At 62.8% G+C, this 22,380-nt stretch overlaps 2 protein-coding genes across 3 annotated transcripts; one reads left to right on the top strand and one right to left on the bottom strand.

The window, feature by feature from the left end:
* Positions 1-195: 195 nt before the first annotated feature.
* Positions 196-16,610, top strand: DCAF8 (DDB1 and CUL4 associated factor 8). 2 transcript variants are annotated; one of them, XM_054806107.1, is made up of 14 exons: positions 196-329; positions 1,283-1,347; positions 7,862-7,932; positions 8,015-8,688; positions 9,297-9,437; positions 9,780-9,874; positions 11,498-11,608; positions 12,930-13,002; positions 13,418-13,475; positions 13,738-13,845; positions 14,298-14,428; positions 15,297-15,416; positions 15,521-15,637; positions 15,759-16,610. In XM_054806107.1, exons 3-14 carry the CDS (start codon positions 7,884-7,886, stop codon positions 15,870-15,872), a joined length of 1,791 nt encoding a protein of 596 aa, XP_054662082.1. In that variant the 5' UTR covers positions 196-329; positions 1,283-1,347; positions 7,862-7,883; the 3' UTR covers positions 15,873-16,610. The 2 variants fall into 2 exon arrangements, with proteins under 2 accessions (XP_054662082.1, XP_054662083.1); XM_054806108.1 differs by lacking the exon at positions 1,283-1,347 and having other exon boundaries at positions 200-329.
* A 604-nt stretch (positions 16,611-17,214) lies between these two features.
* PEA15 (proliferation and apoptosis adaptor protein 15) lies at positions 17,215-22,215 on the bottom strand. The gene is made up of 4 exons (XM_054806133.1): positions 22,109-22,215; positions 18,897-19,070; positions 18,294-18,449; positions 17,215-18,178 (listed from the first exon to the last, which is right to left on the bottom strand). Exons 2-4 carry the CDS (start codon positions 19,066-19,068, stop codon positions 18,114-18,116), a joined length of 393 nt encoding a protein of 130 aa, XP_054662108.1. The 5' UTR covers positions 19,069-19,070; positions 22,109-22,215; the 3' UTR covers positions 17,215-18,113.
* Positions 22,216-22,380: the final 165 nt, after the last annotated feature.

Here is a 22,380-nt window from a genome sequence, read left to right as displayed (position 1 = left end):
GGCAGGGGAGGGGGCACCTGAGACCCTACAGTACCATGAGGGGGACACAAGGAGACCCTGTAATAGGGGACGCGCGCGCAAGGAGACCCTACAATAACACGGGGGCAGGGGTCGCTGCTGCCATGGCGACGGCGGGGAGGGGGCGGCGCTGTCGTGCGGTAGAGCGCAACGGCCATTGCGGTAAAACGGCGCCGCGGCACCGTAAAGCGTCCCGCGGAGGCGGTGCTCTAAGATGGCGGCGGCGGCTCGGCCTGGAGCCGGTGGCGGAGGAGCAGCCGGCGGCCACGGGGCCCGCGCCTGAGGGACGGCCGGGAGCTGCGGGGAGTCGGGTCGGTGCGGGGCGGGGAGGGGAGGGGCGGGGCGGGGTCGGGCCTCCCCTCTCTCCCCCTCCCCTCCCCGACCGGCAGTTCTAGCCCCGGCGGCCTTCCCCTCACCCACCCGCCGGGCGCCGGGGCCGAGGCCGTTCGGGGCCGGGCCGGGCCGGGAGGAGTCCTCCGGGGGAAGACCAGTCCGGGGGGTCCTGCCGTCTCCGCGGTGTCCCAGGCCTTTGGGGGCGGCTGGGGGGGGGGCTTGATACCCCCGTGGGGTCATCGGGTACTGGGGGGTCCCTGCTGCCCCAGGGGTTCCCTGCGCCTTTGGGGGGTGCTGGGGGGGGTGTCCCTGCTGCCCCTAGGGGGGTCGTTGTGCCTTTCAGAGGGGATACCTGCTGCCCCCAGGGGGTTGTTGTGCCTTTGGGGGGGGTCTCTGTGGCCCCCCTGGGGACGTTGTGCTTTGGGGAGTGTCTCTCTTGCCCCTAGGCCGGTGCCTGTTGCTCCCGAGGTGTCACTGTCCATTTCAGGGAGTTCTGGGGGTCCCTTCTGCCCCTGGGGCTGGTCCCTGTCCTCTCTGTGGTGTCACTGTCTCTTTGAGTGGAGCCCTGCCGCCCCCCCGGTGTGTTGCCCTGCCTCGGGGAGGTGCTGAGTGCTCCTTCCCTGGTGCCTCCCTGGTGTCACGACCTCTTGGGGGGGCACTGGGGGTCTCTTCCAGCACTAGAGCTGGTCCCACCGCCTTGGTCACGGAGGGGAGTTCAGCTGAGGGTCCCTTCTGCCACCTCAGGTCCAAACCTTGTTGTCCTTGAGTCTTCTTCACTGTCCCCCCTGCTTCCAGGACAATCCTCCTTGTCCCTGGGGGGATCCCCAGGGAGTGGGGGGGTCCCTGGGGGGATCCCCAGGGAGCGGGGGGTCCCTGGGGCAGGTGCGGTCGGACCCTGCGCTGCTGGGCTTTGACCTGTCATTTCCATCAGCTGCCAGCGAACCTCCAGCCCCAGCCTCAGTGCTCGCTGCCTGCGGCACCGCTGCTGCCGCACAGGTGAGTGGGACACGCCGGGTCCGGCAGCGCTTGCTTTATGTCCATCTGTCCCACGTGCTGCAGACGTGGGGGGCAGGGCTGCATCTGCCTCTGTCTCCTTCACGATGCCGAATTATTTGTGTCGATGGTGTAGTCTTGGGCTGCTCCTGTGGGGTTTCTTCTGCCGGCCAGGCTTTCCTCGGCCTCGGGACCACTGCTTCCCCCTGGGGAGCCAGGAGCCTCCGTCCTGAGGCAGCCAGTACTCGTTAGCTGCAGTTAATTAGGCCCTGCCTGCACTGCGAGCAGGCTCGTGCTGTCCGGCAAGGTGTTGGGGGAGCTGGGGCTGTGCCGTCAGATGGCTGGGAGAAGCAGTGGGGAAGTGGGTGCTACATCCCCCAAAGAGACACCTCTGCACCCGGGATGCTCCCAAGGCGGGGATTCTGGACCTCCATGTAATTGCAAACAGGAAGCTGATTAGTTAGCATTATCACTAGGACCTGCCGGGCTCCCAGGTAGGTTTGTAATTAACCAAGGCTCCCTGGAATGCGGCCCGCTGGTGGGTTTCTGCCCACGTCTCAGCAAACTGGAGGTGCCTGGCTGGCCTCTCCCCGGCAAGGGGCGTTTTGGGTGGAAACCTTCTCATCATGGGAGGCTTAATTGGGGGTTTAAACCCCCCAGCACCACCTTGGGGGGAAGAAAGGCTCCTCCACAGTGTACAAACAAGGTTGCCTCTGTCCAGGTTTGATGAGAAAACTTTCCTTAAATAGCAGTTTCAGCTGAGCCCAGCACATGTGTGCGGGAGGGACCCGGCATAAACACAGGCACAAGGCTGTGCCGCGGTATTCTGCGGCCGTGTCGGCATGCCAGAGCATTGGAAACTGAAGTGTGGGGCTCTCGGTGGGTCAAAAACACCCTGTGCTCGTTTCTGACCCTGTTGCTCCTCTGCTTTTTGTAGCCCGCACGCGGCCTGGGTGCTGAGCGCCCACAGAGCTTGGCTATTCGGCTGTTTATAATAGCTATGTAAATATTTTAATGACAGATCGTTCAAGGACGGGAGCGGCTGCAAGCGCTGGGTTTCCAGCCATAAAGTGGCTGGGGTGGTGATGCCATGGTGCGTGGCTGTGTGCTGCGGAGGGGCACCGAGTGCCGGCGCGGATGGATGGTGGATCTCGGGTGGCAGCGAAGGGCCGGAGCGTGGCCTGGCCCGCGTCCCACCGGCTCGTGGCGTTACAGGTTGGGGTAGCAGCTCAGGACAGAAAGGATCCATCTCCTGGACACGACCGTTTGAGTTGCTGACCAGTATTGTGCCGGTTTGGGGGCTTGGAGCCTGGCAGGCAGCGGGATGGCATGGTGGCGTGAGCCCCAGCACGGCGTGCTGGCGAGATGCTGAGCCCCAGGCTCTCACTCGGCATGTCGAGGCCGTTCCTGCCGTGAGGGGATGTCCTGGTTCTGGCCAGGACAGAGTTAATTTTCCCCAGGAGCCAGGACAGGTGAGCCAAGCTGGCCAGGGGCTATTCCATACCATCTGACCTCATGCTCACCATAAAAGGGGGCTGGTCGGGGAGGGGGGGGCGGGTTCGGCGTGGCTCCAGGACGGGCTGAGAGTCCGGTCGGTCGTCGGATCGGTAAATTGCTCTCTGTTATCGCCCGTTGTGACTCTCTGTTACCAGTACTGTTGCTGTTACTTTCCTCTGCCTCGCCATCCCAGTAAACTGTCCTTACCCCAACCCATGAGGCTTTGCCGTTGTTTTTCTGTTCTCCTCCCCATCCCACCAGGGGAGGGGTGAGCGGGCGGCTGCGTGGTGCTCCGCTGCCGGCTGGGGCTGAACCACGTCAGTCCTTTTTGGTGCCCAACGTGGGGCTCGAGGGGTTGTGATAACGACAAGTCTGACCCAAGTGTGTTAAAGCAAAGTTGTTATAAGCATTTATAATGTTATTGAAACAGTCGCTGGTCATAACGATGTTCTGTTTGGCCATATGGCTCTGGTTTGTAAACCCGTGTTTACTCTATGTAATCCCTGCGGCGCTGTTTATCACCTCTGGGAGAGGGGTTCCTGTTCTCGTGTTGTTGTATTGTGTGATAATGACTTATGATAAGATATCATCGACAGTCATGAGTCTGAGCTGGTACTCGTACGTAGCATTTCTGTCAGGCCCGTACCTTGGTCAATATCTTTCAGAATTGATTAATAATTGCACCCAATCTATGGGGAAGACGGGGGGGATACCTTCTCCCACTCTTTCACCTCCCCTTTTCCCTTTTGGTTGGTTAAACAATTTTTGAGAATGTTGAATACCCTTGGAATGTTCAGGCCAGTATATTCCTATTGCTAGGTCTCCTGAGTGTTTTCCAAGTCCTGTTCAGGGTTAGCAAAAATTGTTTCAAGAATACCACCCAGGGATCTTCCCCGAGGCTGAATGGTCAGGGCTGGCATGGCATGTGGGAGAGTATGGGCGGGTATCTAGAGACCTTCTCACCCCCAATGGTTTGGTGCTTCACTCCCGAACAGCTGCAAGACTCTGATAAAGTGGTAGAATATTTGAAAGGAAAATGCTGTGGGGATTCTGAGGAGACACAACTTACTGCACTGTGCTGGGCCCTGGCCACAACCTATCAAACACTGCTTGAGAGTAGACAGCACCATCCAGAGGGAGAGAGCGGACCCACAGGCCCTGCAGCTGCCCAAGCCCCCGCAACAGGCCCCGCAGCTGAGCCAAAAGATCAACCCATACCAGTATCAGTCGCCCCTATACACAAAAAGAAATGCACAAGGAAATCGGCTCACTTAGTGAGAGATGATGATGAATCGGGACCATCACGAGAGCAGGAAGAAGAGCCAGAACCAGAAGTGATCACCCGATCCCTGTCCCTGAGTGAGCTGCGAGATATGCGGAAAGACTTCAGCCGCCTTCCAGGGGAGCACATTATCACCTGGCTGCTCCGCTGCTGGGATAACGGGGCCAGTAGCCTGGAACTGGAGGGCAGGGAGGCCAAGCAGCTGGGATCCTGGTCTAGGGAAGGGGGCATTGACAAGGTGATTGGGAAGAAGGCACAGGCCCTCAGCCTCTGGAGACGACTCCTGTCAAGTGTGAGGGAAAGGTATCCTTTCAGCGAAGATGTCGTATGTCGGCCAGGCAAGTGGACCACCATGGAGAGAGGTATCCAATATCTGAGGGAATTAGCTGTGCGGGACATGGTTTATTATGATCCGGACAATGCACAGTTGCCCACAGACCCCGATGAAGTCCAATGTACCTGACCCATGTGGTGAAAAATTGTACGGAGTGCACCATCATCGTACGCCAACTCACTGGCAGTCATCGACTGGAAAAGTGAAGAGGCACCCACAGTGGACGAAGTGGCTGGCCGACTCTGGCAATATGAAGAGAGCTTTTCTTCCTCCCTCATCTCGGCTGTGGAGAAACTGTCCCAGGACATCCGACAACTCAAAGAGGATATATTGTACTCCCCACCTGCACAGACCCGTATTTCAGCTGTTAGGAGTAAGCGTTTCTCTGCTCTGGAGAGGGGATACAGAGCATAAACACCACGAGGTATCCTGTGGTTTTATCTGCGTGACCACGGAGAAGACATGAGGAAATGGGATGGGAAGCCTACCTCAACCCTGCGGGCACAAGTACATGACTTACAAGGCAAGACAGCTGTAAAAAGGGACTCTTCCAGAAAGAATGCTGCTCCAGTTTCCACCGGGCAGCCCCCCAGATCAAGTGGAAGGCCTGATTGCACTTATGATCCTCTTGAAGGGACTCCTAAGTCCTTTCTGCAAGAGATGAGTAGTGAATATGATGAGCAGGATTAGAGGGGCCCTGCCTCCAGCCAGGTGGAGGAAAGGGACAATCGGGTTTATTGGACTGTGTGGATCCGATGGCCTGGCACATCGGACCCACAGGAGTACAAGGCCCTAGTGGACACCGGTGCACAGTGCACCCTAATGCCATCGAGCTATGAAGGGGTGGAACCGATATCTATTTCTGGTGTGACGGGGGGATCCCAACAGTTGACTCTGTTGGAAGCTGAAGTAAGTCTAACTGGGAATGAGTGGCAAAAGCACCCCATTGTGACTGGGCCAGAGGCTCCGTGCATCCTGGGCATAGATTACCTCCGGAAAGGGTATTTCAAAGACCCAACATGCTACCGGTGGGCTTTTGGAATAGCTGCTTTGGAAGCGGAGGAAATTGAACCGTTGTCTAGTCTGCCCGGTCTCTCGGAGGACCCTTCTGTTGTAGGGTTGCTGAGGGTTGAAGAGCAACAGGTGCCGATCGCTACCACAACTGTGCACCGGCGGCAATACCGCACCAACAGAGACTCCCTGGTTCCCATCCATGAGCTAATTCGTCAAGTGGAGGGTCAGGGAGTGATCAGCAGAACCCGCTCACCCTTTAACAGCCCCATATGGCCAGTGTGGAAGTCCAACGGAGAGTGGAGGCTGATGGTAGACTATCGTGGCCTGAATGAGGTCACACCGGCGATGAGTGCTGCTGTGCCAGACATGCTGGAACCTCAATATGAGCTGGAGTCAAAGGCACCCAAGTGCTATGCCACAATTGATGTAGCTAACGCATTTTTCTCGATCCCTTTGGCAGCAGAGTGCAGGCCACAGTTTGCCTTCACTTGGAGGGGTGTCCAGTACACCCGGAATCGACTGCCCCAGGGGTGGAAACACAGCCCCACCATTTGCCGTGGACCGATCCAGACTGCACTGGAACAGGGTGAAGCCCCAGAGCACCACGCCGCCCTTGGAATACCCGCGAGGGCAGCAGCAGCACCCGCAGCTCAATCCCGGCAGACGCGGAGGCAGCCGGGAGGCTGTGGCATGCAGAGGGATATTTTTAGGGCCCTCGCAAGGGTGCCGGAGAGTCAGACTTCGAGCATGTGAAGCTGGGAGCGCTGATCCTGTCCAGATGCTGACTCCAGAGAACTGCAAAACCCATGTGTCGGCTCCCGGGGTCGCTCTGCGTGGTGCCCTGGAACCGGGCTGGGTTCACTGGCTCCGGCTGCGCCCCCCGAGGCATTGCTGCCTTGGCAGGGAGACCCAGCCTGGTGCTGGCACCTCGGTGATGGGCTCAAATCTCTCAGCAAGGGCTTGGGGCTCTCTGGGACCGTGTCCCAGCACCCTCTGGTCCGCACCGAGCAATGTCTCATTGCTCCCCGGTTTGGGGAGCCGGAAGCAGTACCTTCCGCACCGTCTGTGTTTCCAGCTGCTGGTAACTCACGTGCGGGGTTCCCCCGTGACCGCCTGCTGCCAGTTTGTCCTTGCCTGAGCCCTTGAGTGCCGACGGCACGCTGTGCCGTGCCGCGGGGGTGCCGGTCAACGCACCCTTTAATCTCCCTGCCACGTAGATGGCTTCAGTGCTGGCAAGTGGAGCTGGTGGGTGGCTGGGGAGCCTGATGGCAGAGCTGTCGGAGCTGAGCACCCAGCCCGGCTATCCATCGGTACCGGGCAGCTGGCGCGGGCTGGCGTTGTGCTCCTGGGTGTAGAAGATGGCTGGGGAGCCCGGTGTCCCCCATGATGTCCCTGGCGCTGGCAGAGGCCATGGCTGTCCCTGCTCCGCCAAGGCAGCTGAGGGCTTCTTTTCCTTCTTTTCTCAATTTGCTCAATTTCCTAGCGAGTTTGTGGTCCTCCGGTGTGGGCGGATGAGATGTGAAGTCAGGCTGGTTGGTTGGTAATGGATTCCTCTCCTCTGAAAGCGTGTTTCTGGTTCCTCACCTTTGTGAAAAGGCTGCCGTGAAATGGCATTAGTGATGGATCTGAATAGGTAATTTGGCAGGAGGAGCAAAGCCCAAACCCGGTTCTTTTTATGTGTAAAGATTCTTGCAGCCCCTTGGATTAATAATGCTGCCGAAGGCAAGATAACCGGCAGAGTCAAAGTCGACCTGCTGATGGACTTTCTGATCCGTTTTAACTGGCTGCCTGTGGTCTGCAGGTGCCAAGAAGTTTCTCAGTACGGTGGCTCGCTGCCTTCCCAGCCGCCTTGCCCCACCTGCCTGTGATCTGAGCCCCGCTCCTGCCTCTCTGCCTGCCCCGAGCCGGGACGTCTGCTGTGCAGCTGCCTTGCTGTAGCAATTGCTGCCAAGCTGGAGCCAACACCTCCTCCTTTCCCAAGCATGGCTGGGGTCACCAGTCGGGAAGCGCCTGTCTTATTGCGAGAGGTGAAGGGGGTTCTGGGCACAGGCAGCGGGAGCCAGGAGCCGTCCTGCAGGCAGGAGGAGAGGCAGCGTGGAGGCCAAGGGACGTTACCGTTCGCTCTGCCCTTGGCAATGGCCACTGAGCTCTTGTTGCCTTGCACGCTCACGCGCGTCAAGTGTGGTCACCGAGTCTGTAACCACGTGCATGCCACTTCCTCCACTGATTGTGTTTTCCCTTAGGAAGCGGTGCACTCCAGACCAGAACGCGATGCCGTGGGTGCGCGTCTGGCTCCACCGACACAGGGATGGGCTGGCGCGTCACCGTCTCGGCAGCCAGGTCGTGGCAGGGATGCTCCAGCTTCTGCTCTCTCCCTCTCTTGCACGCAGGGCGAGCACTCCAGAAAACACGATGTCGGATAAAGGGAGCAGCATGGAGGGGAAGACGGACATAGTGAACGGTAAGGGTGCCGGCGGGAACTGGTCTCCCTGTGCCTGGGGTCTCCTGCTGGGGAGGCTCACGGCATTGTCTGCACCATGCAGGCAGCTTGTCTAGCAGCCCGGAGGAGATGTCCGCCGAGGAGGGACGAGAAACCTCCTCCGGCATCGAGGTGGAGGCCTCCGACCTCAGCCTGAGCCTCACGGGAGACGACGTGGGGCCCAACCGCACCAGCACGGAGAGCCGGGACACGGACACGGAGAGCTCAGGGGAGGAGAAGGACTCTGACAGCATGGACGACACGGGCCACTATTCCATCAACGAGGAGAACCGTACCCTCGACCGGTCGCACTCGGAGGAGGAAGAGGAGGAGGACGAAGAGGAGGAGCAGCGATCCCACCGCCGCGCGCAGCGCAAGCGTGCCAACCACGACCAAGACTCCTCTGACGATGAGCAGGCCCTGGAGGACTGGGTGTCCTCGGAGACCACGGCGCTGCCCCAGCCCCGCTGGCAGGCGGTCCATGCCCTCCGGGAACGGGAGCTGGGCTCCAGCGCCCGCTTCGTCTACGAGGCCTGTGGGGCCAGGGTCTTCGTGCAACGCTTCCTCCTCCAGCACGGCCTGGAGGGCCACACGGGCTGCGTCAACACCCTGCACTTTAACCAGCGCGGCACGTGGCTGGCCAGCGGCAGCGATGACCTCAAAGTGGTGGTGTGGGACTGGGTCAGGAGGCAGCCGGTGCTGGAGTTCGAGAGCGGCCACAAAAGCAACGTCTTCCAGGTGAGGAGGGTGTGGGGAGGGTTGTGGCAGGCGACCCGTGTCGTGCTCTGATTTTTCTGGGTTGGGGGCGATAAAAGATCCCCCGTGGCGGGCAGGTGCCTGCTCTGGAAGCATGTCGCTTCAGTGGGACGATGCTGTGCGGGGCAGGAGAAACGTGTCGTTAGAGCTAAGGGCTGCAGGATGAGTCCAGCCACTCTGCAGTGGTAACAAATTGTCAAAACCCACTGGTGTGCCCTAAAATCCACTGTCTCACGGAGCCCTGGCTGGGGACAGTGGGGTGAGATGCCCGGGAGGGACGGGCTGTGTCATCACCATGACGCAACTGGCGCTTGGGGGGACGCTGGCACCACCAGCATCTCCGCCAGGTCCCGGCTCTCCGTGCTCACCAGAAAGGACCGGGACGATTGCTCGGAGAGCTCTGCCCGTTGAGCCGAGGCTTTGCAGTTGCTGCCTGCGGATCTGAGCATCTGGGGCTCGTTGGGGTCTGGCAGGGATGCTGCCCTGGATTTTATTTCATTTTTTTTCACTGTTTCACCCCATTTCCTTCCACACATATGCAAGCCCCTGCCCCGGCGCTGAAAGCCGCCCCTCCCCTTGCTCTCTTCCAGGCCAAGTTCCTCCCCAACAGCGGCGACTCCACTCTGGCTATGTGTGCTCGGGACGGCCAGGTCCGGGTGGCCGAGCTCTCTGCCACCCAGTGCTGCAAAAACACTAAGCGCGTGGCCCAGCACAAAGGAGCTTCGCACAAGGTGAGCCCAGACCAGCCTACGGAGGGGGCGAGCGGCAGCTGGGGACCCCCGAAACACCCAGGGGGCCATCCTGGCCCACCGGCTGCCAGAAATAGTGAAGGCAGAGCCGCTGCTGTGAAGGGACAGGTTTTTAAATGCTTCTTTATAATCACTGTCACCTCTGAGGGTGACGAGGAGGGTCTGGGTGCCCTGCAAAGCAGCGACGCGAGCACTTGGCTGCGGGGTATAGGGGGCTTGGCGCTGCACCGGCTCCTGTTAATGGCCAATGCTCTGCTGGGAGAAAGGGATCTTGCCACTTTGTTGGGTGAAAAGGGAACCAATGCCCAAGTATTTATCTTCCAGCTGGCCCTAGAACCGGATTCTCCATGCACTTTCCTATCAGCAGGTGAAGATGCTGTAGTCTTCACCATTGATCTGAGACAAGACCGACCCGCCTCGTGAGTATTTCTCTACCCACCGGGGACCGGGGAAGCTCCGGATGGAGATCCGGGGTCTCAGGGGGCGCTCGGAGGGTCCCGCTTGTGCCATGGGGTTTGCACGGCAACACGTGCCCGTTCAACGGGCGTAAAGTGGGAAAATGAATATTTTTTGGCTTTCAAGCTGTGTCGTCCTTGGTCAGACCAGAGAGCTTTTCGGTGGCTGGTTCAGAGCTGGCCGTCTCACGCGAGGATACGGGTATGAACCTCGCTAACTAGACGGGTGCGTTTTGAAGCCTTGTCTCCCTGGGATGGGGCCCTGTTCAGGCAGGAAACTGAAATAATACCGGTGCAGCAAGCGCCCGCTGTGGCAGCTGCCGAAATCTGCCCGTCCAGCACCCGTTTCCCCACCCCGGGGACAGCGCTGAGGGTCCTGCGTCCCTTCTGCGCAGTGAAGTGCCTGATTAATCGCGGCACTGAAATCTCTCCACGCTGGCAGCAGCTCGGAGCTCACAATTCGCCTGACTCGCTCGTCACATGAGCGCTATTGCAGTTAATTGAAAAACAATAATTAGCAAGCAGCCGGGTGGTGCGTGCTGGATCTTAACCCGTATCGTCGAGAGATCTGTCGTTTCTGACAAGCTTCCAAAATAAATCCGCGGCGGGTGTTCAAACAGACGCCTGGTTTTGGTATCACGGTACTTTTCCAATATAGCAGCATATTATTTTGAAGATGATCCTGCTTAAAACCGAGGGCTTTTGGCGCTCGTCTCCCGGTGGTTTGGTTTTTATTTGTATGTGCGAATGCTTTTGTCTACAGCCTTAAACCCATCTGTTTCATAACCAGGACAAAAACTGCCGGAGCGTTTCAAAACAGCCGCATTTAATCCTCATCCTCGCTTTTTCCCCCCCTCCCCATTTGCTGGGTCCGTTTGGAGACGAGCCTGTCGGTCATTAGGCTGGCGTGGGTCCGTCCCTCCTCTTTCTTCGCGGGGATCCACGCTGCTGTTTGGGTTCGATGCTCGCAGGGAATTGTCGCCCTGTGAGTGTGAAACCGCACTGGAGGCAGGGCTCACAGGCAGACTGTAGGCAGCTCCCATCTTTCATTAAGCGAACGGTATAATTAGAAGAAAGACAAGCTTTTGAGCTGGCTGTTCCTTCTTGAGGATGCTGCCTCAGTTTGTATTCGTGTCTGCAAAGCCGAACTATCGAGCTCCTGGGGGGGGGGGTGGGGGTGGCGCGTGTGTCGGATTTCGTTAAATCTGGGCCTTATTACAGCGAGACGGGTGGGGAAAATATAACAGCAGAGCATTTCTGCTCTGGAGTTAATCCGATTCTGCCCTCGGCGCTGCCTGTCCGGCTCCGTCGGCTCAAGTTCGGGCCCTGAAACGTTTTGGATGAAAACGCCAGGGAATGATTTCACCCTGCGCCGTTTGAGTCGCAGACAGAGGATGTGCTCGCTTCAGCTGGGAGGCTGAAATGGTTGGGTGGTGGGGTTTTTTGTTGTTAGTGTGTTGGGTTTTTTTTTTTTCTGGGAGTGAGTAAGAGACTCGCGGAGCTCCTGCTTTTCCCATCTGGACCCTGTTTTGAACTGGAGGTGGATTTTTTTTTTTTGTTGTTATTATTTTTCCTCGTCTCTTAAAGGAAACTGGTTGTGACAAAGGAAAAGGAGAAGAAAGTGGGTCTGTACACCATCTATGTGAACCCAGCCAACACCTACCAGTTTGCTGTGGGAGGCAGAGATCAGTTTGTCAGGTGAGTCTGTGCTGGGGAGCACAGGCTGAGCCCCCAAAGCGGACTTGAACATCCCCGCGGGCGCTCAGTTGGTACCCCCACGAGCCCTGAAATGTCCGATGTCTCCCACAGAAACGTTTGTGGATTCAGTCGTTAATGCCTCCGCAGCCTGTTCTCCCATAAGCAGCAGGAACACGAGGGGGGATTAATAGGGGAGGATTTAGATCCTGTGATGTTTAGCCCTGGGATCCACTGTCCAGCCCGCCCTGAAGCCAGGAGATCCTTCCCTCAGGAACTAGCAGCGCTCTTAATGAGCTTCCGATCCACCTCCTCTGGGTCCCCCACCTCGCGTGGGCATTGGAGATGAGATTAAGGCTCGGGGATGGTCTCTGTTTAAGCAGACTGAGCTCGGTGCAGAGCGGCCGGTGTGTTTTAAGGTGTGACTCGTGTGGTGCCTGTTTTGGGCAGAAGCACGTGGTACGTGCACCGAGCCCGCCTGTTTCCCGGCTTCCCGAGAGCCAGCAGAGCTGCGGCGTCTCTTGGCTCCCCGAGGACGCGTAGGGGCCGTTCCCCGGGGAGCGGCGGGGGACGCCGCAGCCCTGGCGCTGGGATCGCTCGCATGGCGTCGGCTCCCCAGAGCGCCAGCCATGCGGCTGTCTGGCGCGCAGGCAGCAGCTCCTGGGGCGCCGGGCACGGAAACACTTAACACATGGGCTCGCAGACTGCTCAAACGGCAGCGCCGGTGCCTCGGTAGCTTTCGGAAGAGCCCAGGATCATTGCCCTAAGCGCAGCCTCCCCTCCTGTGTGTGCTCTGCTGCTCTGTCTGCCCACACCCAGATCCAAGTGCCTCCTCTCCCCCTGGCTTCCCTGGCACCGGGCAGCTCCGGGTGGGTTCCGGCATCAGGGAGGTTGGGGACCCCGAGGAGCCCAAGCTGGCCAAGGGACAGGCACGGAGGTGGTCACGTCCCCCTTGCAGAACAGCCTCCAGGCATCGTGGCCTGTGTGCACACAGGCTTTGACGTTGTCACGCGCCACCGAGCAATGCCTCCGACGTGATGAGAGGTGACGTTAAGCTGCTTTGGCCGAGGCTTCTGCTAGTCCAGGCTGCTCGCAGCTCCGCAGATCCCTTGGCGAGAGCTGGAGCCTCCGGCCGGCATCGGAGCAGGTCGTGGTTTCAGAGCTGGCTCAGATATGGCATCTGCGTGGTCGGGGAGAACTGCTGCTCTGCCACTCTCCTCCTGCCCCGGCCCACGGAGGTGGGCAGCGCCAGCCCTCCGTGCCCGTCGGCTTGGCGTCCCCCGCGTCTCGGGTGAGTGCCAAACGCCTGCCATCCTCCCCCCAGGATTTACGACCAGCGGAAGATAGACGAGAATGAGAACAACGGTGTGCTAAAGAAGTTTTGCCCTCACCATTTGGTAAGCAGCTGGATGTCACGGCGTGCCGGTGGAGCTGGGGCCTGGGCAGACCTCGCCGCCCGGATCTGCAGAGCGCTCCCCTGGGAGCCTCGTGTGGGAGCGGCCGAGAAGCGCTCGCTGGCCAAGTCTCTCGCAGGCTTCCTGCCTGGAAAACAGCTCGAGAGGCCGAACAAACTGCCTGGGCTTTGTTTTTTGTTGGGGTTTTTTATTATTTATTATTATTTATTTTTCCTTGACCCAAATCTTCCGCTGTCCATAAAGTCCCGTCTTGGTGTAGGAAGCGGCAGCGTTTTTGTGCTCTGACTCTAAAGCCCCTGCAGAGCCGAGCTCTCTAAGCGGGCACACGGCTGGCGTAGGTGTGCTGGCACGCCGCGGGAGGAGGAGGTGGGAGCAGAGCTGTCTGTGCTTTCCCTAGGTGAACAGCGAGTCCAAAGCCAACATCACCTGCCTCGTCTACAGCCACGACGGCTCGGGTGAGCGACCATCCCGGGGGCTGGGGGCCGTACGGGCGCTGCGGCGTCCTGCGCCAGCCGGAAACCCGCAGAGGCGATCCCGCTGCTCGGGGCTGATGGACGGGTCGCCCGGGCTGCGGCACAGAGCCGCCCTGGGCTGGGGAGGCACCGGGGACGGGAGGGTGCAGAGGGTGCTGCTGGCGGGCTGGGCACCCCGGCTGGTGGCACCGTGACCACCTCCGCGCGCTCCCTGCTAACGCCCGTTTCTTCCGTCCGATGCCAGAGCTGTTGGCCAGCTACAACGATGAGGACATTTATCTCTTCAACTCCTCTCACAGTGACGGAGCAGAGTACATCAAGAGATACAAGGGACATCGCAATAATGCCACCGGTAAGGACCGGGCGGGACGGTGTCGGGGCAGGCTGCGTCCCCCGCCGCAGCTGGCTTGCAGGCTCTCCCCAGGTCACCGTCCAGCTCCCGCCACCACCGCGTCCTGTTCCCCGGCAGCCAGCGGCTCCAAGCTCGCTCCGGTTTCCCCCTCCTCAAGCTCACAACCAGGCTCAGGGGCAGTTTGGAGGTGGGGGGCTGTCCCCAGAGCAACCCGGAAGAATAATTGCCTGCTTTTAGCTTATTTTTGCAGCTCCCTGTGTTTCATCTTCCTCTCAAAGACCCTTAACACAAACTCTTGGGCTTGCAAAGAATGAGCTATTATGTGTAGGGACGGAAGAGATCCACGCTGGTAACCCTGGAAACTCGCTGGCTGCCAGGCAGGAAGCGAATTCATGGCAGGGAGCGCTGCCCGGCTCCTGATGGCCTCGGGCTGCTTGTTTCTCTCCTTTCAGTGAAAGGCGTCAATTTTTATGGCCCGAAAAGCGAGTTTGTGGTGAGCGGCAGCGATTGCGGCCACATCTTCCTGTGGGAGAAATCGTCCTGCCAGATCGTACAGTTCATGGAGGGCGACAAGGGAGGAGTGGTGAGTCCCCGCTGCTCAGCCCTGCCAGCTCAAGCGGATTCCACGTCCCCGCACAAACCTGCCACTTTTTTCTGCGTTTTTACCGTAACCCAAGCAGGGGTCCCTGTGGGGTCCCCACGCACGGGGTGCCACGGCCCCTCGAAGGTCTTCTGGCATATGCAATGCCACGGGGATTTCACCCGGACGCCCACGGGGTGCTTGTCACCAAAGGAGCGGTGGGGACGTCGGAGCCGCTGCCGGGGACGTGTGGGGTCTGTGGGGTGCCGCCTCGGCAGTGGGTGCCCATCTCCCACAGATGGGACGTGGTGCGTGGGGGGGGCAGGTGCCTCGCTGGCGTGGGGATGGGCGGCAGAGCCCTCCCCGCTGCTCCCTGCCGCTCCCGGCCGAGCCGCTCCCCGTTGTTGCCGCTCCTCCGCCAGCCCCACAGTCACCTTTTGTCTGGGTGGCCGCGGCACCGTGCCAGCTCCTGGCAGCTGCTGGCACCGCCACCCCCAGCCGGCAGAGCCGGTGCGGGGCCGAATCCGGCCTGAGGACCTCCCTGACGGCCGAAACTTCAGCGCCCTGGAATGGATGCGGCCCCTTTCCCGCTGGGTTCCCCGCTTTCGTTGCACCTATCGGCTCGGTGCCCTGTGAATTACTCGAGGGGCACCCTGAATTTTGGGGTTTGCTCACGGGGGGGGGAGGGGAGCCAGAGCATGGGGACATTGGAGGGGAGAACCCCTCTCCCTCTTGGGGGGTCCTGTGGGACCCCCCCATCTTCCCCTCGCGGTGTGAGACTCCAACCTGAGGCCACGGTGATGGGCTGGAGGGCCACCAGAGAGCTTGTGGGGGCTGGGGGTTTGTCCCTGTGCCCTTCTTTTGTCCCCAGGTGAACTGCCTGGAGCCCCATCCCCACCTCCCTGTCCTGGCCACCAGCGGCCTCGACCACGACGTCAAGATTTGGGCGCCCACGGCGGAGAATCCCACCGAATTGGCCGGTCTTAAGGAGGTGAGACCCAGAGAACGAGGTGGGGGGGGATCAGGGGGCTGCGGGGCCGGGGGAAACCCCCAGCCCCGCAGCCCCCTGACCCCCCCCACCTCGTTTGACCCCAGGTGATCAAGAAGAACAAGCTGGAGCGGGACGAGGACAGCCTCCACCACACCGACATGTTCGACAGCCACATGCTCTGGTTCCTCATGCACCACCTGCGACAGAGACGCCATCACCGGGTAGGTGCCGGGGTCTCCTCGCTCTGAGTGTGTGTCCCCCCCTTACTCTTACCCGCTGCTCCCCCAGCCCCTTCACTCCCATTTTTCTTGCCCCCCACCCTCTTCCCACACAAAACGGCAGCGCCGAAGAGAGCCAGGAGCGCCGGACGGCGACTCGGATGAGTCTCCCAGCTCCTCTGACACCTCAGACGACGAGGAAGAGGGGCCGGACCGGGTGCAGTGCATGCCATCGTGAGCCCCCCCCCACCGCCAAGCCGGGGTGGGGGGCTCCAGGCACACATCATCCCTACTAACACTTTGAGCTTTGTATTGACTTGTTAAGGACCCCCCCACTCCCCCTCCCCTCCCTCCTCATCCTCACAGCGTGCCCCCCCCCCCCCAACCACCAGAGGTGGGCACAGCATCAGCCCGGGGGTCCCTTCCCTCCCCAGGACCCACACAGAGATTGGGGGGGGGGCCGGGGGATTTTTGTACTAATGTGGCCCCCTGATCCCCTCTCCCGCTCTTCCTGGGGGGGGGGGATGCAGCCCCTGGCCCCCTCCCTGGCACCAGCCCTCACACTCTTCAGGGCTCCCTCCTTCTTCCCCAGGGGCTGCGTTCCCCCCTGGGGGGGCTGCGTCCCCTCCTCCCTCCCTGTCCCCCCCCCCCTCGGGGGTGTTTGCAGAGAGATGCTTGTCTAGTTTGTACATATCAGTGATTTGCACTTAGTTTGGCCCTTCTCCGCCCCCCCGGCCCCCCCCCCCCGGGCAGCGGCCGGAGCCCCCAGGAGCTGGGAAGGTCCTTTAATTTTGTGTTACCTTTAAGGAAATCTCTTTGGGGGGGGGGGAGCGGCAGTGAGGGCTCCCCTTCACTGTTAGAGGCCTAATTTTATATGTATTAAAACCAAATCAAACTTGGATGTTATCAAGTTAAAATTATTGTAAAAGTTTGAATATATATTATATATAAATGCAATAAAAACCAACGTAGAGAGGCGGAGGGCTGCGTGTCCTCTTCCCCCCCCCTCCCCTTCCCAGGGCCCCCTGTGTCCCCAGGCCTGTCCCCATGTGGCCCCCCCCCTTCGAAGGTGTATATTTTGCCCCTTTTTGCTGTGTTTTCACCCAAATGCCCCCCTCACAGAGCCACGCGACCCTCCAGAGCAGCTTTCATCTCCATCTATTTATGAGAGATCTGTACACAGTCAGCACGGTCGGGGGGGGGGGGGGTGAGGGAGCAGGAGGGCCCCCCCCCAGGGTGGGGGACATCAGTGTGTCACCCATCCCCCTTCCCCCCCGCCCAGGATCTCACCGGGGTGGGGGGGTGGGGGGGGTCCCGAACAGTCATTTTGCAACAAAAGACACAGTTTTTTGGGGGAAAAATGAACGTGGTCCCTGTCTTGGAGACAATAAATAGTGGGGGGAGGACACGGGGGGGGGTTGGGGGGGGGACACAAGAGCCGGTGGCCGCACACAGGCGCTCTGCGGGTTTTAGCTTTTATTAAATAAAATATATTAACATATACTCTCTCCAGTGCCCCCCCTCACTAGCCCCCCCCAGGTTAGTAGCTACAGCTGAACCCCAAAGGCCCCCCACCCCCCCCCCCACGCACACACTAATGGGGGCTGTGCCTGTTTTCCCAGTCCGGTGCCCCCTCCCTCCCAGTGTGGCACTGGGGGAGGCTGGAAGGACACCCCCCCACCCCCCCAAATCTGGCTGGTTTCGGGGGCGATGCCAGTTCTGCCCCCTCAACCAAAGTGGGGTTGGGGGGGGGGGGTGTGTGTGTGTCCTTCCAACAATGATTTCCCCAATGCTCGGGGGGAGTCTGCCCCCCCCCGCCTTGAACAGCACCACCCTGCACAGGGGCTCCCACTGCCTCCCCCCGCCATCACCTCCTCATCCCCCCACCCACTGCAGCCCCTGGGGGGGGGACACACACACTGAAGACGTGCCCCCACCCTCCCTGTGGGGCTGAGGCCTGACAAACTCACACCATCCTCCATCCTGCCTGGGGGGGTCAGCAAAGCCTCCCCCCCCCCAGTCCTGCTGCTCACCTCCCTCCTGACGTGCCCTGTCCTTCGTCCCCCCCACGACACTCACTTGGGTCCCTGTCCCCAGCCCTGTCCCCCCCCCAACACTGGGGTGGGGGGGTGGTCCCGGTGCCTGGTACCCCCCCCAGCCACAACTATGGACTGGGCAGGGGGGGGGATCCCTGTTCCTGTTGTCCCCCCTCCCAGTGAGGGCTTGGGGGTCCCCTGGGAATAGCGAAGCGCGCGCACCCCCCCCCCCAAACACACGCACACCCACACGTGCACACCCACGCACACGCAGAGCCGCCCAGCCCCCAGCCCCGACTCGAGGGGGGGGCGTTAAGACTTTGTTAGTGACCGTGCCGGCCCCCCCCCCGCCTGTCCACGCCCCAGGGCCGGAGAGGTGGCAGGGGGACATGGGGGGGGGGGCCCACAGCCTTCCTCCTCCTCCTCCTCCTCCTCGCCCCCCCTCAGGCTTTCTTGGGCGGGGGGGCCAGTTTGATGATCTCCTCTTCCGAGGGCTGCCGGATGATGTCTGCCGAGACATGGCGGGGTCAGTGGGGGCCTCTCCCTGTCTCCCCCCACCCAGAGGGACCCTGTCCCTGCCCTGGGGGTCCCTGTCCTGGCACGGGGGGGGGGGGGGGGCTCACCCTTGTACTTCTTGGCGCTGGGGATGCGGGTGAGCTTGGTGTCCACCTCGTCCTCCTCGGAGATCTTGAGGACCTGGGTGCGGTACTGCACCACCATGGTCAGCAGGTCGGGGCGGCGCGAGATCTCGAAGATGTGCTCGATGTACGACAGGTTGTCTGCGGGGACGCGGGGACGCGTGTTGGGCCGCCCGCGCCGCATCGCCAAGGGTGCCCGGGGACAGCGGGCAGGGGACAGGGGACGACAATCCCGGGGCACAGGGACCAGCATGGGGACGGGAAGAGGGGACAAAGGACAGGAACAAGGGCTGGGACGGGGACCGGGGTGGGGACAGGGACCAGGAGCAGGGCCAGCAGCAGGTGACGGGGATGAGGAGCAGGGACAGGGCAGGGGACAAGGACAGGGACCGGTACAAGGGACTGGGGTGGGGAGCAGGAGAGGGGACAGGGGTCAGGGATGGGACCAGGATCAGGGACCAGGAAAGGAGGGGACCAGGATGGGGACCAGACCAGGGAACAGCCGGGGGTCAGGGCAGCAGCCAGGGCTGGGGACCAGGGGAGGGATGGGGACGGGGGGCTGGGGCCACCCCGGGGGGGGGGTCTCACCTCTGTCCAGCTTGCTGTGCTTCTCCAGGAAGGAGAACCAGTGGTGGCTGGTGGCGATGGCCTCGCTCTCCTCGCTGGGGATGTCCTCCTTGCAGGCCGACTTCAGCTGCTCCAGGTCCTCGGCCGTAATGTTCTGGGCCAGCTCCTCCAGCAAGCTGCGGTACTCGGCCATGGCTGGTGCCACCCGCGTCACGAGCTGCCCGGCCTCAGCCACTGCGCACCCCCCCACACCCCCGATCCCCCCCCCCAGCACCACGGCGCCAGCCGGGCTCCGCTGGCCCGTGACTCATGTGATGCTCACGGGATGTGACAGGGACGGGGGACGGCGGGACCCGCCGGGCGCTGGCGGCGGCTGCTCTGCTGCGTGTGCCCCCCCGGTGCGGGGGAGCCTTGCACACGCGCCCTGGCCTTGCACAGCGCCCCCCCCCCCCAATTGCACGGTGCTGCTTGCACGCTTGCACCCCCCCCATTGCATGGTCTGTCCCCCCAGCACAGGGCCCCCCCCCCCCGGCACAGCACGGCCCCCCAGCACGGGGCCCCCTTGCACACTCACCACATTCCTCCCCACCCCCCACCCGCCCCCATGCAGAGGCTTTGGGCACCCTAGGGTGGGGGATGCCGGGGGGGGGGGGGGGGGGGGCACCAGGGACACATTCAGTCCCAGTGCCAGGCCTGGGGGCGGGGGGGCTCACACCCTGTCCCCCATCTCCTGTTGCGCCTCGGTCACCATGGCGACCGCGGCCACCCACCCCAGGGATGCGGTTGCCATGGTGATCACAGCATCCGGCTGCCCTTTGGGGTTTCTCCTGTGTCCCTCCCTGGTAGTGGCACCCATGGGTGCTGGGGGGTACACACGGGACACGGGACCCAGGCACCCCACGCGGGCCACACAGACACGGTGGGGGGGGGCGGCACAGACACATGGGGGGAAGGGGGACACACACAGACACAAACACGCTGCTACCCACCGCGCTGCTCACCCCCGGCACGTGCACGCATGCGCGCCCCCCCCCCCGCACCTCCCCTCCGCACACGCACACTCGTGCCTACACCCGTAAACATCCCCCCCCCACGCCGACACCTGCACGCACAGACACCCACCCACACCCCACACCCGCACGCACACGTGCACACACGCGTGCTCCCACACTCACACAGTCACACGCACACACGCTCCCGAGTGGTGCCCCCCGACGCGTACACGCGTGTCCCAGCCGTGTCCGGCCCCTTTAAGGCAGCCGATGACTCAGACCTTGGCCCGGACGCCCGGGTCCTTCCGGGCGGGGGGGGGCCGCTGGAGGCGGGGACCCCCCCCCCGCCGCCCCCCGCCGTGGCCGCCTGCCCGTTCCCAGGCCCGGCGGGTCCGGCCCGGACGCCAGGATCCCCCCCCGCGCCCCCCCCCCGCCGTGGCCCCGGGGGAGGAGGGGGATGCCCAGACACCCCCCCCCCGCGGGACCCCCCCCATGCACCCTTCCCGTGCAAAGCGCCTCATGAATATGCACGAGGGGCGTGGCCCCACGGGTCCCATTCACAAGGGCGGGCGGGGGGCGGCGGGGGGGGGGGTACTTAATCCCGCCGCGGGGGGAGGGGGGCCGGGACACGGAGGGGGGGGCAGGACACGGGTGGGACGGTTCCTTCCCGCCTTTGTCTCCCCCGCGCCGGCCAGGTGCAGGGGGGGGGCGGGGCTGCTCCAATCGCTGTGTCCCCCCCCCGTGATTTTGGGGTGGGTGGCGATAGCGGGACGGGGAGGAGGGACCCCCCCCCCCGCCCCCCCCCCGCAGCCCGGGGGACAAGGGGCCTTTGTGCCGCGGGGAGCAGCGCAGCGCCGGCCGGGGCCGCCCCCTTCCCTCCCCCGGACCCCCCCCCCGGGAAACCGAGTCACGGCCCAGGCCCCACGGACACGGCCCGGCCCCACGGACACCGCCCTGTGGGCATCCTACCGCTGCGTGGGCACCACCGTGCCCCACGGGCAACGTGCTGCCCCGCGGGCACCGCCCTGAGCCACGGGCATCGTCCTGCTGCGTGGGCAGCGGCACCATCCTGTCCCGGGGGGGGTCCCACCCGTGTCCCGGAGGTCCCGCCCTGCCCATGGCCGGAGCAGCATCCCCGGGGCTGCACATCTGGGGCACATCTGGATGGGCCCTCGCCCCGCCCCGTGCCTCAGTTTCCCCACGCATGGCCATGCGGAACCTCCGTGGGCCGGAGCACTGCGGGGGCGGGTGGGGGGATGAGTCGTGGCCCCCCCAACCCCCCTGTCCCGGGGCCGCGGGGCGGAAGAGGCGGCTCCATCGCCGTCACGGCCCAGTTTGGCCCCAGTTTGGTCCAGTTGGGCCCAGCCCGGCCCAGCAGCAGCAGCGCGTGACCTCCTCACGCGCCCTTTTCCACTCGTGTTCCCCAGGAATCCGGCCACGCACACGTGTCCCCCCCACACACACACACCCCGGCACCCATCCGCGCGGGGACACCGTGCCTGGGGGAATGGGTGGCATCCCGGTACTCCGCTGGCACTGGGCGGCACTGGGAGGCACCGTGGGAGCGGGACACGGGTGGGGGAGACCCTTTACCCCACAGAGACCGGGTAGCATCTACGGGGGATGGGGGACACGCCGCGTGTCGGGTGGGAATGGGGGACCCGGTGGCACCGAGGGGGACCGGGTGGGGATGGCCACCGGGACCGGGTGGGGATGGGCGACCTCGTGTCCCGCGTGGACCGGACGGGGTCCGAGACCGGGTGGCACTGCGTGGACCAGCAGCCCCCCCCCCCTCCTCCCTCCTCGGGTCACGAGTTCGCCCCCCCCAAGAGCGAAAGGGGAAGTGGAAGGGGCGAGCGGGACCCGGGGTGGGGGGGGGGAACCGACGGGGGGGGGGGCGGGGGCGGGGGGGGGGGTGTCCTGGCACCCCCGTTAACACCGGGGTCGTTAACCCCTTCCTGGCCGGGGCGGGGCATCACGGGTGGGGGCGCTGCCCTTTACCGGAGGGGGGGGGCATTACCGGGGGGGGGGGGATACTACCGGAGGGGGGGTGTCTAGTATCGGGGTGTGGGGGGGTCAACTATCGCGGCCCCATGCTCGACTGAGGCGACCGGGATCGGGACCGGGATCGGGACCGGGACCGGATGGAGGCGGCGGCCGCCGCCTCCATCCGGTCCCGGTCCCGATCCCGGTCCCGGTGTTCGGTCGGAGCCTCCGTTCCCCTCGTAGCCCCGCACTTACCGGCCGGCTGGGGCGGTGCCGGTGGCGGTGGCGGTGCCGGTGCGGCCGCTCGGTGTCTCGGTGCTGCCGCTCTGAGCAGCGGCGGGGGGGGGGGGGGGGATGGAATGGGCGGGGCTTGGTGGGGCGGGGCCGTGTGGGCGGGGCTTAAAGGGGCGGGGCGGTGGGAGGAAGGGGGAATAGCCCCGCCCTATAGGGATCGTGGGTGGGTGAGGGCTTGGCGCGATCACCCGTGGGGGCACCCACGCGCTCGTTGCATGGTGTGTGGGGCCCCC

The sequence above is a fragment of the Grus americana genome, chromosome 29, assembly GCF_028858705.1.
Source record: "Grus americana isolate bGruAme1 chromosome 29, bGruAme1.mat, whole genome shotgun sequence".
Classification (NCBI taxonomy): Eukaryota; Metazoa; Chordata; class Aves; order Gruiformes; family Gruidae; genus Grus; species Grus americana.
Note: the sequence above shows the minus strand (reverse complement) of the source record. Positions and strands in the feature narration are given on the sequence as shown.

Bases quoted from the DNA above. Each gene is read 5' to 3' on its own strand.
- DCAF8 (XM_054806107.1), top strand. From the start codon at position 7,884: ATGTCGGATAAAGGGAGCAGCATGGAGGGGAAGACGGACATAGTGAAC. The intron at 8,689-9,296 runs GTGAGGAGGGTG...GCTCTCTTCCAG, and splicing joins ACAAAAGCAACGTCTTCCAG to GCCAAGTTCCTCCCCAACAG. The intron at 11,609-12,929 runs GTGAGTCTGTGC...TCCTCCCCCCAG, and splicing joins GGCAGAGATCAGTTTGTCAG to GATTTACGACCAGCGGAAGA.
- PEA15 (XM_054806133.1), bottom strand. From the start codon at position 19,068: ATGGCCGAGTACCGCAGCTTGCTGGAGGAGCTGGCCCAGAACATTACG. The intron at 18,450-18,896 runs GTGAGACCCCCC...GCGTCCCCGCAG, and splicing joins GCACAGCAAGCTGGACAGAG to ACAACCTGTCGTACATCGAG. The intron at 18,179-18,293 runs GTGAGCCCCCCC...ATGTCTCGGCAG, and splicing joins CAGCGCCAAGAAGTACAAGG to ACATCATCCGGCAGCCCTCG.